The sequence below is a fragment of the Etheostoma cragini genome, chromosome 22 (genome assembly GCF_013103735.1).
Source record: "Etheostoma cragini isolate CJK2018 chromosome 22, CSU_Ecrag_1.0, whole genome shotgun sequence".
Classification (NCBI taxonomy): domain Eukaryota; kingdom Metazoa; phylum Chordata; class Actinopteri; order Perciformes; family Percidae; genus Etheostoma; species Etheostoma cragini.
This window is the reverse complement of record NC_048428.1, coordinates 7,022,450-7,039,865: the sequence shown is the minus strand read 5'-3', so window position 1 is coordinate 7,039,865 and position 17,416 is coordinate 7,022,450. Positions and strand designations below refer to the sequence as shown.

Sequence of the window (17,416 nt, the reverse complement as noted above, 5' to 3'; positions counted from 1 at the left end):
TGTGTGTGTGTGTGTGTGTGTGTGTGTTTGTGCACACATGTGGAGGGTTTAAAGGTTGAGTGTTATTTGCACTCCATTTATTCACATACCGTACATTTATACTGATATACTAGCAGATATGTGAAATTTGATAGTCACAAAAGAAACAAATATTTTACAAAGTCTACATTATAGATAAGATACACGAGAGAGGTGCGTTATTGTCATCCATCTGAGTTGCTCCTGTGAACCAAACATACAGACTACACACCAGGAAATTCGCGCTGAATTTGGGGGACTTTATTGATCCCTCACTGGAAAAAACATCTTATTATTTATTATACACAGAGGCCTGAATACAGGACCTATAGACACGCATTATTGGATAGGGTGGACGCTAAGCCCAAGCTTTAAGCCCCTGGGGTGCTGTTCCCCGGGTAGAGAAGTTGACGGACTGTTCACCTTTTTTGATTGATGAAAGTCCAAGTCATATTTGCAGTTAACACCATTGGTTCTATTTTTTTTTGAGTGATACGCCTCTTACACAGGTTTTGTATGTGGTTAAAGAAGTTAAGGGTTTCGTTTGCAAGTGCACCTTTGTCTGTGCCCAGAAGGTAAAGTGGCACCTCTCCAGCTATCAGTCCACTCTCCATACCTTGGTCCATTGAGGGGAGAGGAGTCCCAATACTCCGAATACTCTTTTGACCGCACTGTCCTCGGTAGGGACTCGCAGTCTGAATTGGTCCCATACCACACAGTCAGATGTTGGAGGCAGTGACCGTTTGACGTCATCAGCCATGTGCACACCCTATACCTGGGGCTCCTGCCTTGCCCTGGGGACTGTGTGTCTGCACATTAAGGCAGTTGTCATCTCTTTCGTCCTATCAACGTTTTGTCTTGACAACAGAGAGCTGCCCCGCCTTGCTTCTGAATGCCAGCTCATCATTGGAGAGTCAAACTTGATACCATGATTGGAGTCACTAACGGGCGTCGTTAGTGTGAACAGTAGGCTGAGCACATGTCTCTGGGGGTGCGTCTGTGCTGAGTGTGATGGTGAGGGCACAGAGGATATGACACATGCCTTTGGTGTGGGAGACTCGGGTTCAATTCCCACTGCGATACATCAACCAATGTGTCCCTGAGCAAGACACTGAACCCATAGTTGCTCCAGAGGCGTGCAGGCTTTAGACATATATAGCAACTGTAAGTTGCTTTGGAATAAAAGCGTCAGCTAAATGACATGTGATGTTCCCAAAGGATCCCGTTACAGAAAGAGTTGTTTTGGCCCAGGGGTCCCAGCTTCTGGGGGTAGTCTATTGACGACGTTTCATTTTTTGGGATAGTTCCAGTGTTGGCGAAAGTTCCGCCAGATGTCCCTCGTTTTTCCACTGGATGTCCGTTACCTTCCTCTTCCTTTGTGTTTGCGTTCTAACCTCCGCTGGATTTCTATGGACTATGGTTACCTGCTCCTCAGATCTCTGCAGGGTGAATCCAGACAGCTAGCTAGACTATCTGTCCAACCTGAGTTTTCTGCTGCCCGACTACGACAAAAAGCTGTTATAGAGGATTAGCAGTAGCATTCCCCATGACTCTGCTAACTGTGTTTTAGTTTTAGCTAACTGCTAATTAGCTTGCGGCAACTGACCTAGGAAAGTCAGTGAGCCGGTGTTTCATCTCTCCATTCGCAAGTGTATTAACATAAAAAAAAGAATCTACCACATGAATCTCTTATGCATTTCTATATGAAGCCAAGACAACAAGAATGTCCAAAAAATTGTAAAAAGTGCTCATTACAATCTAACAGAGGAAGCAAGGTAGTGTATTCAAATTGTCAGCTTTGTTCACCTGGAAAAGACGCACGCACGCAAGCATGCAAAGATATTCATATTTCAACTTCTTATGTTTCGGGATGACAGACAATAGTGACCCACAGGATGGCAGCAAGGCGCTGGTCTTTGTGATTCCCAGGGGGATAAAGAAAATGGGGAGATGTGCAGCTGGTTGCTAGGATAATATCCACTTTGATTGACTGTCACTATAAACCAACCCAACTGAGATTATAGAGCAAATGTAGCTTAAAAAGGGAGAAGGTGCAGAAGATGACAACTCTGCATTAGGCCTGCACGATTAATCGTTATAAAATCGCAATCTCGATTCACAATACATTTTTTTCTATGATTTTGAGTTTGATTTAATTATACGAGTCGGCGACATCACCCAAACGCTACTTTCATCAGTGATTTTTAAACACAGACTGTATAAAATAGGTTTGAAAGTGCAGGCCTATCTGCATAATTGACTATATACTGATTGATTTTAACTTAGTGACAGATTAGTACATCACAGACAGTTAAAAAGAAATATTTTTAAACTGTGGGCTGTCTAATCTGAAGTCGGAAATATTATCTGGCAAAATGTGTCACTGTAAGCAACATCAGTATTACATTACAACATCTGCAAACAGCTGCCTGCAGAAGCTGGACATGAGGGTGATGGGCAATGGGCTAAAACCCACTAACATGTTGTAGTGCTGAGGGGAAGTCCAGAGGTAATGAACAGTCCCTGTGGGCTCATGTCTACAAGAGACTCCTTCCACACTACATTAAGTTGTTGATAATATAAATAGCATAAAAGTCTTTGCATGCCCAAGTCAATCACAGTGTTCCTTTCATCACATTTCTTTTAAGGGGCATTTCGGCTATGCTTTTTTGTGCAATAATACGGAGCCCCGGAAGGGTTAGAGGACTACTTTTGCAAAACCTCGCAATATACTTTGCGTTTGCTCACAAAATATTGCGTTCTATTTCCTCGCAAAATATGTTTTGCGCTACCTCATAATATGAAGCTAATATTTTTCTTCTTGCATTCCTTTTTCAGTGTGGATCAGCTAGTGCTGATATACTGCTCTGGGCACATTCATATTTGTTCTATAATCAATTATTAAACGAATGAAAAGATAAAGTGCATGTGTCACATGTGGCGTAAAACTCACACTGATCAAATTATCAGAGAATATGCAGCTCCTCTCGGAGCTTTATAGAGCCTCCGCTCATGTTTTGCTAAGTCGTAGCTTGTGTCCATTTTATTTCTGTGGTTGTATCAAATTAGACAACTTACTAATAACCTATGTTCTTTATCAGACAGTAAAAACATGAACAGATCTAACCAATTTAGACAACGCACAATATACTGTAATAGAGCCAAATGTACGCTATCAAACACTATAAATACAAAACAAAATATCCTTATAGGCTAATTTGAATTCTAATACTATGCTATTAGGCCCCAAATGTGTTACAGTAGATGCCATGCTACCAAATTGTCAACACCACTTGTACCAACCATATAGCTTAATTAGACAGCAGGCTGTTATTAAAAGAATGTAATCTTATATTGGGCATGGCCTTTAGTGAAACTAAACCCTGAGAGCTCAGAAGACAATACATTTATTTGGCCTTAATTTGAGTTTCAATTTACTATGACTCATTTGTGGCTCATTAGAAGAAAACTGCTAAATCAGGTCACATCTGGTCGCCACTTCACACGCCCCTAACAGCCCATATGCAGACACCAGACCGTGATGTATTGTTATTGTATATCTGATATGATTAAATGGATTAGTCCCACACAGTAGCCTACAGGAATATAGACCAATGCAGGTAGAAAACCAACATCTAGGCAACTGGACGACTTGTAGCCATAGTTGATGGTAACTCCAGTCCATGCTATATTTTCACGTTTTCGTCTAACTAACGTTATCTCTAGAAATAGTCTATTGAATATAGCCTATACCCTCTATGAGATATCAACGTGCCCTGAGCAGTATATCAGCATAATTCCCAGCTCAAAGTAAAATGCAACGTGCTGATTCATTGCGCCGGGCAGCTGAGTGGAAAAGGACACACGGCTCAGAAGGAATGGAAGATGAAAATTTATGCGAGGTAATGCAAAACATATTGCGAGAAAAAGGAGTCCCCTGTAGAAATCTCGTCGTGACACTTGAGTTTTTTTGTCAACCAATTTATTACTGTGCCAACATGTGCACCAAGTAGCCAGAGACCTGCACCACCAAAAACCTCACAAGACCCCATCCCAACAATACATGTATCACCAGTTTAATGTCGAGTCTTTTAACCAGACCTACATTTGGCCAATGCAGTGAGACAAAGGGAGGAATTGCTCAGATGCATGGTCACGAGCCTATTGCTTTATTTTCTGAGCCCATTAGATGGCGCTCTCTGTTCAACAAAGGCTTGAATTGCCATTTCTTGAGTATTTTTCTTAAAAAGAAAAACCCGCTCTTGGGTTGAAAAATACACCTAATGGTTCGTGAAGCTTCATTAGGACGTCACTACTAATCAGACCCAACGCACACAGAGAGGAAATCATGGCTCAACTATCTGCTGTCTACACAAGAACCCCCCCCCCCCATCCCCCCCCAAAAGCTGAAACCGACAGCTTATGGGTTCCAAGTTTGGTTTGAGGAAATGTAGAAAAAGAGGACAATTTCTTATTTAAATTGAAATTGCAGTTGATAAGTAATATGTTTTCATAAGAGTGTCAAAGGCAATGCAATTTCTGCAAGAAAAACAGCCTTTGATAAATGCCTCCTTTCCAAAAAACCACATCAGTTCTAACCAGTGGTGGTATGTAACTAAACACATTTACTCAAGTGTACCTCATGTTGAGGTACTTCACCTGAGTCTTTTCTTTTATGCCAATTTCTACTTCTACTCCACTACATCTCAGAGAGATGTTCTTTGTACTCCACTACAGTCATCTGACAGCTTTAGTTACTTTGCACAATACAATATCTCGACACAAAACACATGTACTTTGTAAAAGCTGATGTTTTATTACAAATTAAACTAAACAACAATATATAAGCCAGTAGGTCCAGTTGAAATGATAAGCCAATTAAACCTTTTACTTGTATGGAGTGTTTTTACAGTGTCTCTTTCAGTTTTTGTCTTTGGTTTTGCACAATATTTTTTCTCTCTCTCATTGTTGATGTACAGAATATTATAAAAAAGTAATAACAATGTACTTTAAGTCAAGCTGAACCTGAAACTAGTAATGAAATGATGCCCTTCTTCCCAAGATCAAGTGTTACACTGTGGGACTTCGAGTTACGCAGCTTCACAAAGGTGCTGTAAAAGTGCCTGTTTCAACTCGATAAATCACATTTGGATGTGCTGGTGCATCAGCAGAATCCAGAAGAGGTATCCATGACAACCAAATAACCCAGCAACCTCAGAGCTTGTTTTTGCCACCCCTCCTAGCCAAAAGGCAATAGCAGCCCTTTCTAGTCCTTTCCTCTGGTTTCACTTTTTACTGTTTAAACACTGCCATTCCCTGTCTGTTCAGTTCAGCTAGGAGTCGCTGGGAAACTGTGGCTATTAAAACATGGTTTATATGCGATCAAACATGTTTCCCATACCAGCGAGACTCTCAGGATTTCATTCTGATTTTGGAAATTAGTCTCGGACATTGAAATCGCTTAAAAAAAGTTGTTTGGTGTAAGGTCGGCATTAGTGACCAATGTGAACTATACTCACGTTTTGGCCAGTTAAACTACGGCCAAGCACGTTTGACCCCCAAGCCCAGTTCTCGTCTAGTGTGATCACTCCTTACTGTGCCCGGCCACGGTACTCTAAACCATGCCCTGGCCCGCTAAACTGTAATGGATCGCATGAAAGACGTGAGCCAGGCCACGGTTCGGCTAGACTTAGGCAAGGAACGCATCTGTGTGATTGCTAAATGTGCCCGGGTCAGGTTCTTACCTTGTAAATGAACAGGAATTGTAGTTGTCAACGCAATGTAATGACGTAAATGTGCTCTGGTGCTGAATGGACACACTCAGGGACGGTTCAAGGCAACTGGGCCATGTGTGAGTACGCCCTAAAAACATTGACATTGGTCCATTTTGAGTGAGAATGTAACCGGAAGCCGCTAACGGGGCTATCCATGCCATCAGAATAGTTTGAAAACATAATACATCATGAACCCACTTCTTCTGAGCCAATCATGGCCCTTCCACCCATAACCCTGATAAAATCCATCCGTTGGTGGGGGAGAATACACCTTTAAATTGCCTACCTCATTGATGGCTAGCTGCTCTCCTCCGCCTCCTCCCGGGTGACCAAAGCGATGCCCAGAACTGTGAAACTCTTCATACAGCAGATCTTCGTCGCTGCCCAGCTCGTCTCCAAGCCCCGCCTTCTCTGACGCCTCGTCAGGAACAACCACCGCTGAGACAGGAAGGGCAGGGTGGGGGGGGGGGGGGGGGGGGGGGGGGGGGGGGGGGGGGGGGGGGGGGGGGGGGGGGGGGGGGGGGGGGGGCAGAGGAGGGACAGAGACATCAGCTAGTGTGATCAACCGTCTTACAAATGATTTTTTATTAAGCTTGAAACTGTGGACTTTAACCGGTTAATTTACTTCACCAGAGCATATCAATCGATAAATAAGCAAGTAGGGGTTCAATGCCATACACACAGACAGACAGCCATACACACACCGACTCACACACGTATATACAGTACAATTATAAAATAGTTATGCACTGTAATAAAAATGAATTTAGTGATTTAAGTATGGTATTGGGCCACTTTATTTCTACTGAAGATGTTTTGTGCTGGTCAGGACTCAGGGGTACTCAGATGAAAACATATTTCAAAGGGCTTACATTATTGAAAAAATGTTTAAGAAGCACTGATGTAGACTGACCGAACACATGACCAACACGTTTCCTTTTAGGTTCTGACAACTAGGCTGAAACGGTTTCACCGATATAAATTGTTATTACAAATTACAGTTACAAAGTTGTAGCTCTGAGCTTACATCTACCTGTGTCAAGTCCAAGACAAGTACAAGACCAGGACTAGTTGAGACCCTGTAGAGACCGAGTCCAAATATGAGACAGTCACGGCCGAGACAGAAAAGAGACTGATGACTGAGGTACATGACGCAGCCAAGTGTGTGCCAGGCGACCAATGTCAACGCCGGTTCTAGATTTAGATTTGGAGCTAAACCGATCCCTTTTTTTCTGAACAAGCGTGTGTAAACAATGGGTTTGCTTTGAAGGAGGAAGTAACTTTAGAACTAAAGGATATAGAGCTGGACGGGGTCGAGACCAACTAGAATATTTGGCGAGTCCAACATCCGAGTCGAGTCAGAGTCCAAATACCAACAAGTCCAAGACGAGTCCGTCCCGAAGTACTGCAGCCCTGCATCTAATGTAACGAACGCTATCCTAGGCTTTGTGGAGATCCCATATCAGCAGCCTCATTCCATACTAATGAGGTTTTCACAAAGGAGGCTTTGAGTTTCTTCTAAAGTGTCTGAACTCAGTTTGTGGCTACCTGGCTGATGAGCTAAAAATACACTCTGCTGTCACACCTCATTATAAGCGTCACCCTAGGCTGCCTCGCCAACAGCTGTTGCCATGGAGCATGGATCTGTGGTGACAAATCACCGTGGAGACAGAGAGAGAGAGAGACAGATACAATGGAATGGGGGGGAGGTGTATAACCAGTAAGTGGGATGCTTTCTTTTTACTGACGGTATTGATCTCCTGTGAAGACATACAGAAGGATCTTTCACATCATATAACTGTGCAATCTAACATTGACATCAACAACAGGGTTGCGGTTGCGGGCTGCGCCCTCATGGGGGCAGTGTTGGACACCCTGACCGCTTGAGTGATGCTGCAGAACAGGCGTCTTCAAGGTTTTTTAAGGCCAATGGCACCTTGGCAGAAATAGAAATGGAGTAGGGACCCCCTAATATATACACTGTATAAAATAGACTTGCATTAGACGTGGTCAGGTGGATATAAATGTATTTATACATCATGTATCTGTGCAACAGTGAACACTTCCGCTTAACTGTATGGCTACCATAGTGACTACCTTACATATAGCAGCCCAGGCTTATCTTCAATGTGTAAATTAAATGTGTTTTTTTTTTTCACAAATATGTCTAATTCATAAGAATGTATATTTTCAGACATTTTAATCTTTTGAAAAAATAAACTGGTGTCTCTCAAACATCAATATGCCAGTTTTGTTTTGTGACCAAAATAATATAATACACAACCTATGACGGGAACCACGCCTCTTTATTATCATAAAACATTTCATTTTTGTTGTTATAAACGTGTTAAGTGTCAAGTGCCGAGAACAGCCAATTGAAATAGTAATCAAAATATTGCCGGACTAATAATTAACTCAAATGATTACAATTTGGCATAGCTAAACAAAATCAACAATTACCAGTCATGCGCCTTAAGACCCTAGCTCATGTTAGCAAATCCTCGCTAATTAATTGATAATAGTCCCATATATTTGACGAGGACTATAATATTATAGTCATTGTGATTTATTGAGTAATGCCCTGCCATGTTGATGGGACACCGAAGCACTCCGGGGAATGGAAACACCGCTATTGTGGGATGTAACAGTGACAAGGGAAGGCTTCTCCTCGGCTGTTCTACCATCCTCTGAGAACAAAAGCAATCAGTGTCACCTACTGGACAGCGGCAGCTTCTCACAGGCCACCATGTCACTCACAGCAGGCACGGAGAACTAAATTGCACTGTTTACTGTTTGCCTTGCGCTTGGCTGGCCTGCATGTCCTTGAGAAATGTGTGTGTGTTCCGATTGATGATGGGATCTGAGAAGAAAAACACCGATTTGAATGGGTTTTGTGTGTGTTCGTGTGCAACCTTAGGAAGCTGAAGCTGAGGCAAAGCATGTTAGTGTGTGTTTGGACTGTAGCATTTAATCATCCTGAGCCTCTGAATGGGGGCTAGCTGTATTAGTGAATCAAATTCATCTGCAAGAGAAAAGGTTCAACACTCGCTGCCATGACTGTGTAATGTCTGTGTGTGTGTGTGTTTGTGTGTGTCTGTGTGTTTTTAGTGTGTCTGTGTTTGTGTCTTTGCTTGGGTGTGTTTGTGTGTGTGCGTGTGTGGTCAGGCAAGGAATTCAAGCGTAATAGGTTGCATTTTCATTAGATGTGTGTGTGTGGTGCTGTGTGCAGCGTGGCACGTGTCCACTAGCAGTCCATGACTGGAAAGCCTCGTAAAAACTGACTGCCCCCAACCATTTGGCCTGCTTACAGGGACGACGGAGACAGACAGACACAGAGAGAGAGAGAAGAGTGAGAGAGAGAGACAATGCTATAATGAGGCTACATATTAAACTTAATACATTTTTTGTTGTTTTTGTATTTGTAGCTTGAAATATAGGTCCGGGGAAATTCCATTGTGTTTCTTCTTGTCAACAAATCCCATGGATAGAGCTAAACCAACCATGGATATATCCTAAAGAGACTGTCCTCCCCGCAAAAAACACCCACATACTTTGCTTTAAGCTCAATGATGACTTAAGGCAGTAGTTTTTATTACGGGAGCAAAGCGGGAAGTAAGGTGAGTAGAATTTTAAGAGTGTAAGTATAACAGTCCCAAATTTCCTTATAAGGAGACACATGACTTTCACCTTGGACCCGGTTACGCCTGGTCTTAAAGGTCCCATGACATGGTGCTCTTTGGATGCTTTTATATAGACCTTGGTGGTCCCCTATTACTGTAACTGAAGTCTCTTTTATATAGACCTTGGTGGTCCCCTAATACTGTATCTGAAGTCTCTTTTATATAGACCTCAGTGGTCCCCTAATACTGTATCTGAAGTCTCTTTTATATAGACCTTAGTGGTCCCCTAATACTGTATCGGAAGTCTCTTTTATATAGACCTTAGTGGTCCCCTAATACTGTATCTGAAGTCTCTTTCCTAAAATTCAGCCTTGGTGCAGAATTACAGCCACTAGAGCCAGTCCCACGATGAGCTTTCCTTAGTAAGCAAAGTGGAGGCTGGGGGTTGACCAACTGCCACTCTGCTCGTTTGAAAGCCATGATGTCTCTTTCTCATGGGTGGGCTAAATTCTCTGGGCGGGCAAAGCACGGAATTTTCTCAAAGGCAGAGCAGGATCCCTGGGGCTCGTTTTACCGATCACCATTTCTAGCCACTGGGGGACCATAGGCAGGCTGGGATTCATCTAAATGTTAAAAAACCTCATAAAGTGAAAGTTTCACGACATGGGACCTTCAAGCTAAGTAGATCTTCACTCAGTGATCCAACTCTGACCTAATAGTTATGACAGTTGCAACATCTTCTCGGTAAGACCGGGTGTAATTACTACGCCCATGTCAGTAGCAGGCGTAAAGTCCAAATCTATCAAGTTTTATACACATTATCTCTGAAATTCCCATCTTTAAAAAGGAGTAGGAAGAAGTTCTTTAAAAAAGTTGTATTGTATTGTATCAATGTAATCAAGTGCAATAAACTCCCTATAGATAAAGGTGAAAACAGCTAAGGAGATTTTCATAGTGTGTATTAGCTCACAGTCTATATCGTCTACGTCCTACTACTACTACTGAGATCGCTCCGTTTGCCGACAGAAATTCCGCAAGCAGCAAGAACATTTGGCACGGTACACATTGAATATTAATTTATTTCATGAATATACTGTTTCCTTATTAACAATTTTAAGAGATAAAGTCTAAGCTGCCCTGGACTAGGGGCGACCCACCTAACTAGCAAGGTAGACCGGAATGGGGGGTGTTATAATCAACCCTCCTTTGCTTGCCCATGTAATGTATGTCTGTGTAGATATATGCTTCATTCTCCAGTTGTTTTATATTTGTATGCAAACAGTTTTTTTGTATTTTACTTCATTCTTGTTGGTTGGTTGTTTTTTTTCTTCTCTTTCTGATAATCACCTTGTAACCTTGTTAAGAGAAGTGCTATTGAAAAGTTTATTATCATTATTATAAGTTTTGGTTAGCCACCGTGTTGGAATAAGAAGTCCAGAAGCCCAACCTATATACCTGTACTTCCCCACATTAATCAGGCGCCACATAGGTGACAACATACTGCACCTACTGATGTACTGTAGGTCCTAGGGCTAATTTTGCTATGGTGGTACAGACCTAGATCTTGTATTCTTCCCATCTTCCGGGGCAGATCTATGCTAACCACACCCCTGCACAGTGGGGGCTTGTTACCCCGCTACGCTACCCCTGACCCGCTCCTCTGTTTATAGGAAGTGACGGATTGGAGTTGGGCACCTTGCCAAATGCTCTTTCAAGGTGACATAATCGTCCGCGGGCCAGCATCTCAGCTGCCACTACCTGTCAGCTCAGTGGGTAGGCCAGAGACACACACACACACACACACACACACACACACAGATATGGACTTTTCCCCTCTCTTTTTAGATAAAGCAATGGATGTGTTTCGAGGAAAAGGGGAAGAGCCTTCTTTGACACCTCAGGGTTTTGATCTCCAGCCTCGGCTGAGGGGCAAATGCGAGGATTTTTTAAGATGTTAAGGTTACAAGTTCAGCTGTCCACGGGGACCCTGCTGTTCCCCTTTAACCAACCTGTGCCAATGTGTAAAAATCCAATAATCCTATCCAATCCAATATCTTTTATCTTTCAGAATCTGAAAACACATAGAACCACACATCTTTCAGAGTGACATTGAAGAGGTTCTTAAAGCGTAACTCTTGCCAAAATGCAACCTAAGGGCTTTTTGTGAATGTACCCTAGTCAAACTTTCTTTTAAAAGCATTAGGACGGAAGCGTCACTTTCAAGATTGACCGTATTTTCGTTTTAGGTCAAATGGCTTTTTTGAATAGGAGAGCTAGTGGCACTACTATGATAGCATCTAAATCGTTTTTAAAACACTAAGAAGGCTTGACAACATGAGACTTTGCTCCAAGTATCACCAGCTGCTCTACACATGAACTCAGCACTGAGAGTAGTGTTTGTGTTCACTGTGTTTACTAAAAAGGTTTTCAGTAAATCACATTAGCAGTTTTTGTTTACGCTATCCGCCATTTTTCCTCCATTGGAGGAAATGTCCTTTTTGATATGAGGCTCCCTATTCAACAAAAAGGTCAATATTGTTTTTCACTAGCAAAAACTCAACAAATTATCCGTAAATTTATATGGAACTAAGCTTTAGGAGCTTTCCATCTTTACTCTCCTCCCTCGACTATTTTTTACTGGCTTGTTAGACGGCGACCGCTACAATGTTACAAAACCCTTACAAGAACGGTGTTATAAAACCTTTTTTAGTAAACTCTGTGAACACAAACAATGTTCTCAATGCTGAGTTCATGTGTTGAGCCCCTGGTGATACTTTGAGCAAATTTTCATTTTATATCGAGCCTTCTTAGTGTTTTAAATATGGCTAATTTGAGGCTAGCTTAAAAGTCCCATTAAAAAAGACATTTTTTTTTCAGACACTGAAAAACTAGAATCTGTTAAATCTTAAAACCGTATCTGTCTTAAATATGCTTTTGAGCATATGAGAGAGTATCACATTTTCATTGATAATTAATTATCTAAAATCTCACTCTAAAAATATTTAGTGAAAGCACCAATAGTCAACCCTACACACACACCCTGTGTGTGGAAGTGAACCGCCCTACATTGATCTCCGACTGATTGTAGCATCACCGAGGGGTCAGGGGTCAGGGGTTATCCCAGGAGGACACTGTCCTAGGCATTACCCTTGAGGAAAGTGTTGCTACAATCAACAGCAGTGAATCTTAACCCCGTAAACCCTTCACTCAATATAGCTTGAGACTTGTCAATGCATTTGATAAGCTGGGTGTTAAATAGCAAGTTTCCACCTGACCTACCTAAAGGAGGGACTGTCAATCACCACTAAAACCACACCCCTTTCCAAGCTTATATAACTCCGCCCATCAGGCCTGTGACACTCCCTCCAAACAGACCAGGCCGAACAAAGAAAGGAGTGATGTGAGTCTAATGGACTTTTTCATTGTACAACACTTATAGTTGCTCACATTGAATGTTATGCCTGAAAGCTTGATATATTGTTTGATTTATGTTAGGGTGAAGTCCTGTTTGAATTTAAGAGAAAAACCCGAGTACAGATTGAGGATGCAGTGCAGACTGTGGATTCATTACTGATTTAAGTCACGCTGTATTCAACCTGATTTGTTAAGACTGATTGTTCAAGGTTATTTAGATCTGAAATTCACCTGCAACCAGTGTAAACCTTTTCCCTGCCTTGACAACAGTAAAACCCTGGAACGGAAAATCCCGTGTTTAAATGTGCACAGCAACACCATCAGATGTTCAATGAACCAACACCATCAGCATTTAGGAGTTTTTCCCTAGGCATGTTGTACATTATTACATTTAGGATGCATTAGGCTACTTTGAGATGCCAGCAATTGTCATGTGAGTGCCAGTGGATTTGGATTTTCCACATGTGCGTATGTTCCACAGGTTTCTAAAGCACCATAGCTATATTAATGTATAGAGAAGAGAGTGTAATAATCCAACAATTATCTTTTTATTGTCACCTCACAACCCTATTGTTTTTCTCTTTGAAAATCTAATTTTGGGAGGAATGTATAACCACTTGAAAGGGATTGGATTCATCCACCCTGAAGTTGTGAACAGAATTTCCCTCAATGACCTACCACTTCTTTCCCCTTATTTCCTCTTTTTAATTCTGGCATACTTAGCAGTTCAGTCTGACAGTTCCATTTGCTTTGTTGCTTAGTTTTTAGGGCATAATGACATTGTTACAGAGTTAAAGTCTCAAGGTGTTAAGCTTTTCAGTGTAACAGTATTCTGGTTGGAAGTGATAGCCATGGTGTCTGAAGACTTTAGCTCATTCATTGTGTTTTGGGGGGTGTGTGTGTGACTGGAGGCAAGTTAATAGGTTTCTGTTGTCGCTGGTCACATCAAATAATAATCAAAATCCTGATGTGGATCAACAGGACAGGCACCAGTTTCTCTCTGTGTATTGATATGCACCAAAATTACTTATGGTAATTGAGCCACATACACACAGCACTATGATCGTATCTGGCTTCACTGTCACTGGGTGCACTGAATATGCATGGTTCAACTGTAAGGGTTGACTGATGGCCCGGGGAAAGTAACATGCCACGTCGGGCAAGTAAATATAACTCCCAGTTGGCCGTTTGGGTTTCATCTTTCATAAATGGTCTTATTGTTCTCTTGCCAACGTCGGATATTTCTTGTTGAATGGATTGATTTGATCTTTGAGTTGGCCAATCAAGAATTCAATTGGTGCTTGGAGCTTTTGACTTTTTTTTTTTTTACACATTCTTTTACAATTTTTGCCCGTTCTTTTTCAATGTTTTGGACATTTAATTTTAAGGGGATTTGATCCCATTGTAGGAATAGTGAGAAGTTACATTTTTTATAGCTTCGTGTCTGTAACTATATGACGCAGTACAGAAGCCTGAGAGGATGTTTCCCAGTTAGTATTGAAATACTGTGTTTGGATGAATTCTGGCAGCCAGACCTGAGGGGGGAAGGTGAGGGGGTTAACAGATATGAAGGTGCTGCTGGAGAACACTATACATCATAATACATGCTGACTGGTTTCACCGGGAAATTAAAGGAAAATAATGCTGTGCTACCGGTCTTCCCATTACCTTGAAAATTAAAAAAAAAGAGATGAGTATTCTAAAGCAGAATGCCTCATCAATCATAAAATGTCCATGAACTATGGAATAGTGAGTGCCATTTTTTTGTCATATTGTCAACATGAACACAGAAGAAAAGTCCCATAAAAGGGGACGTTTTTTTGTCTTCTAGGCTTTAACAACACCACATCAGTGTATAGTAAGCCCAGCGTGAGGTGCTTTTGTTTAGACATGAGGGGGATGCGTTCAGACCTATGAATCTACTTTAAAATAAATGTAATTCCCCCCCTCCAGACAATGAATATGATATGACTGCAATGGTTTTAGTGCACAAATGATGTAATACCTGGTCAATTGCCTCTTCATAAAAAAAACGGGCCTCAGTGTCACACAGTGTGACCCGGTCGACTGAACATCTTCTTAGACATATTGTTGGATAGTTTGGGATGCAAACATTTGAACTGGCGAGGAACCACCTAGGCTTTTAACGTCATGGACCCATCCCTAACAGCTTACAAAGCCAGCTATCAGCCACTTAAAATGCCACCCTGACATTCCTCCCCAGTTTATGTCCCCCTTCACACCCTTCACATATCGGACTAATGGCTTTCACATGACAGCCAGGCAGACTAACGACCCCCCCTGGCCCTACAGAGGTTAAATGCTCCATCAGTCAGTCAGAACTGAGGAAACATTTTAAGCTACAAATATTCCTGTTGCCTTTGAGTCGGCCGTTCTAGACATGCAGTGCTGTTTGTGTAACAACCTACACCCAGGCCCTACTAGCTAATGTCCCTTACACCTGTATACTGTACCAAAGACAAAGAAATACTGTAGGTGGAACAATCGTAACCTAAAATAAAATTAGGGAGACTTTTCATTTGCCATTAAGAATTCTACCTTGACTGGGGGCGGCCTCCAGCTCACCCAGGGACCAGTAGTTCGCCCCATGTAGTCGGAGTCCTGCAGGGCCCGGGTTTGAAACTGACCTGCGGCCCTTTGCTGCGTGTCATCCCCCATCTCTCTGTCCCTTTCATGTCTATCCACTGAGGGAAAAAGCCCAAAATAATTGTAAAAAAAAAAGAAATCTACCTTGGCTGTTCTGTAGTAGCCTAGGTAGTCTAGCTGGGCCAGACCTTCCTCCACAGAGCTGCAGAGGAACGTCTGGCTAGTCCACACAGAACCGGACATCCGGGCAAAAAGAGGGACATCGGGAGCAATCCGCTAGGGCAGGCGTATGGGCAGGTGTAAACTGTGAGCTGTGAATTGCACCCAGGTACGCACCAAATGGGGACCAAACAAGCGCACCGAAACCTGCGTGATGAGGTGGTCTCGGTACGCTTTCAAGCCACCTTTGGAGCAGTTTGTTTGTGGTGAGAATGTGATCAGACGTTGAACTGTACCAGCTGTGAATACTGTCCTAGTCTGAGCTAACGTCTCCTGTAGTCAGGTGTGTTTAGCAGTCTGAGCTAACGTCTCCTGTAGTCAGTTATGTTTAGCAGTCTGAGCTAAAATCTCGTGTAGTCAGGTGTGTTTAGCAGTCTGAGCTAACGTCTCCTGTAGTCAGGTGTGTTTAGCAGTCTGAGCTAACGTTTTCTGTAGTCGGGTGTGTTTAGCAGTCTGAGCTAACGTTTCCTGTAGTCGGGTGTGTTTAGCAGTCTGAGCTAACGTCTCCTGTAGTCAGGTGTGTTTAGCAGTCTGAGCTAACATTTCCTGTAGTCGGGTGTGTTTAGCAGTCTGATCTAACGTCTCCTGTAGTCAGGTGTGTTTAGCAGTCTGAGCTAACATTTCCTGTAGTCAGGTGTGTTTAGCAGTCTGACCTAACGTTTCCTGTAGTCGGGTGTGTTTAGCAGTCTAAGCTAACGTCTCCTGTAGTCAGGTGTGTTTAGCAGTCTGCGATGCAGCAGAGCAGCAAACTGTAGCAGCTTGTGTTGTTTCTATCACAGAAACGGACAGCGGTCAAGCTCCGTCACTCGCATCTCCGTGGTCAAACCAGCCGCCGCTAAAGTTGGAGACAGGCGCCGGCAGAGCAGAGTGAAGTCTGGGTGACCAGAGCACACGCAGAAACACCACTCCCAAAACAATTTCTGATTATTTAAATGCACTGAGCTGGTTTGACCGTGGAGATAGTCCAGAACACAGGACCTTCTTCCTGTATTTACTTTCTTGCTCCCCCCCCAAACACATCCGACCAATAAGAGGAGGCTCATGCATGATTTTAAATTATACATTTATGCTTGATTTTTCCAGGTGTTAAACAAACCCAACCAAGGCGATCCTCAAGAAGATTGACAGGAAATGACAAGTCATTTGAAGCATTTAAACAAACAACCCCAGTGCATTTTCCTGGTGAGGACAATCTCTAAATCCCTCATGTCGCAGTGGAAAAAACCACCACATAGCTAATATAATTAACACAATCTCATATTACCATCACGCTAACCAATCTGGCTAATAAACTTAATAGTGATAGAAAGATTATGGGCCCTGGACAATTATTAATATTTTTTTTACCGGTTTGCAGATTATCTGTCTCAGTATTTGTATTTGCCTGATAACCAATAAAGTTAATCCATTTAAAAGTGTTCTACGTTGGCTTGGCGACAGCTCTGTCGTTCCCTCTGCTTCGGTTTCTCTCACCACTGAGTCTGACTTACTGTTACTGGGGATTATGGGGAAAGTTTATTGTTTATTAAATAATAGCTTAAAGCATTTAAGAAGTTAAACTAAGTATTTTATTGGAGTTTGTAACAATCCATAATCTTCCAAAATCAGCATCGAAATATTTTGATTCCCTCAGGAAAATTATTCATCCTAAATAATTTATTATTATTAGCAATTCTATTAACTACTAATAATCAGTATTGATCCCAAATACTTAATAAAGAGGCCATTGATGCATGGCAAGCTTGTTGGGGGGGGGGGGGGGGG

General features: G+C 42.3%; 1 protein-coding gene across 3 annotated transcripts in view; it reads right to left on the bottom strand.

The window, feature by feature from the left end:
• arhgef4 (Rho guanine nucleotide exchange factor (GEF) 4) overlaps positions 1–17,416 on the bottom strand; it is a 115,008-nt gene that overhangs the window by 17,444 nt on the left and 80,148 nt on the right. For all 3 annotated transcript variants that reach the window (XM_034862499.1, XM_034862498.1, XM_034862500.1), the window contains one exon: positions 6,079–6,230. In XM_034862499.1, coding sequence (XP_034718390.1) covers positions 6,079–6,230 — 152 coding nt within the window. The remainder of the gene's footprint in view (positions 1–6,078; positions 6,231–17,416) is intronic.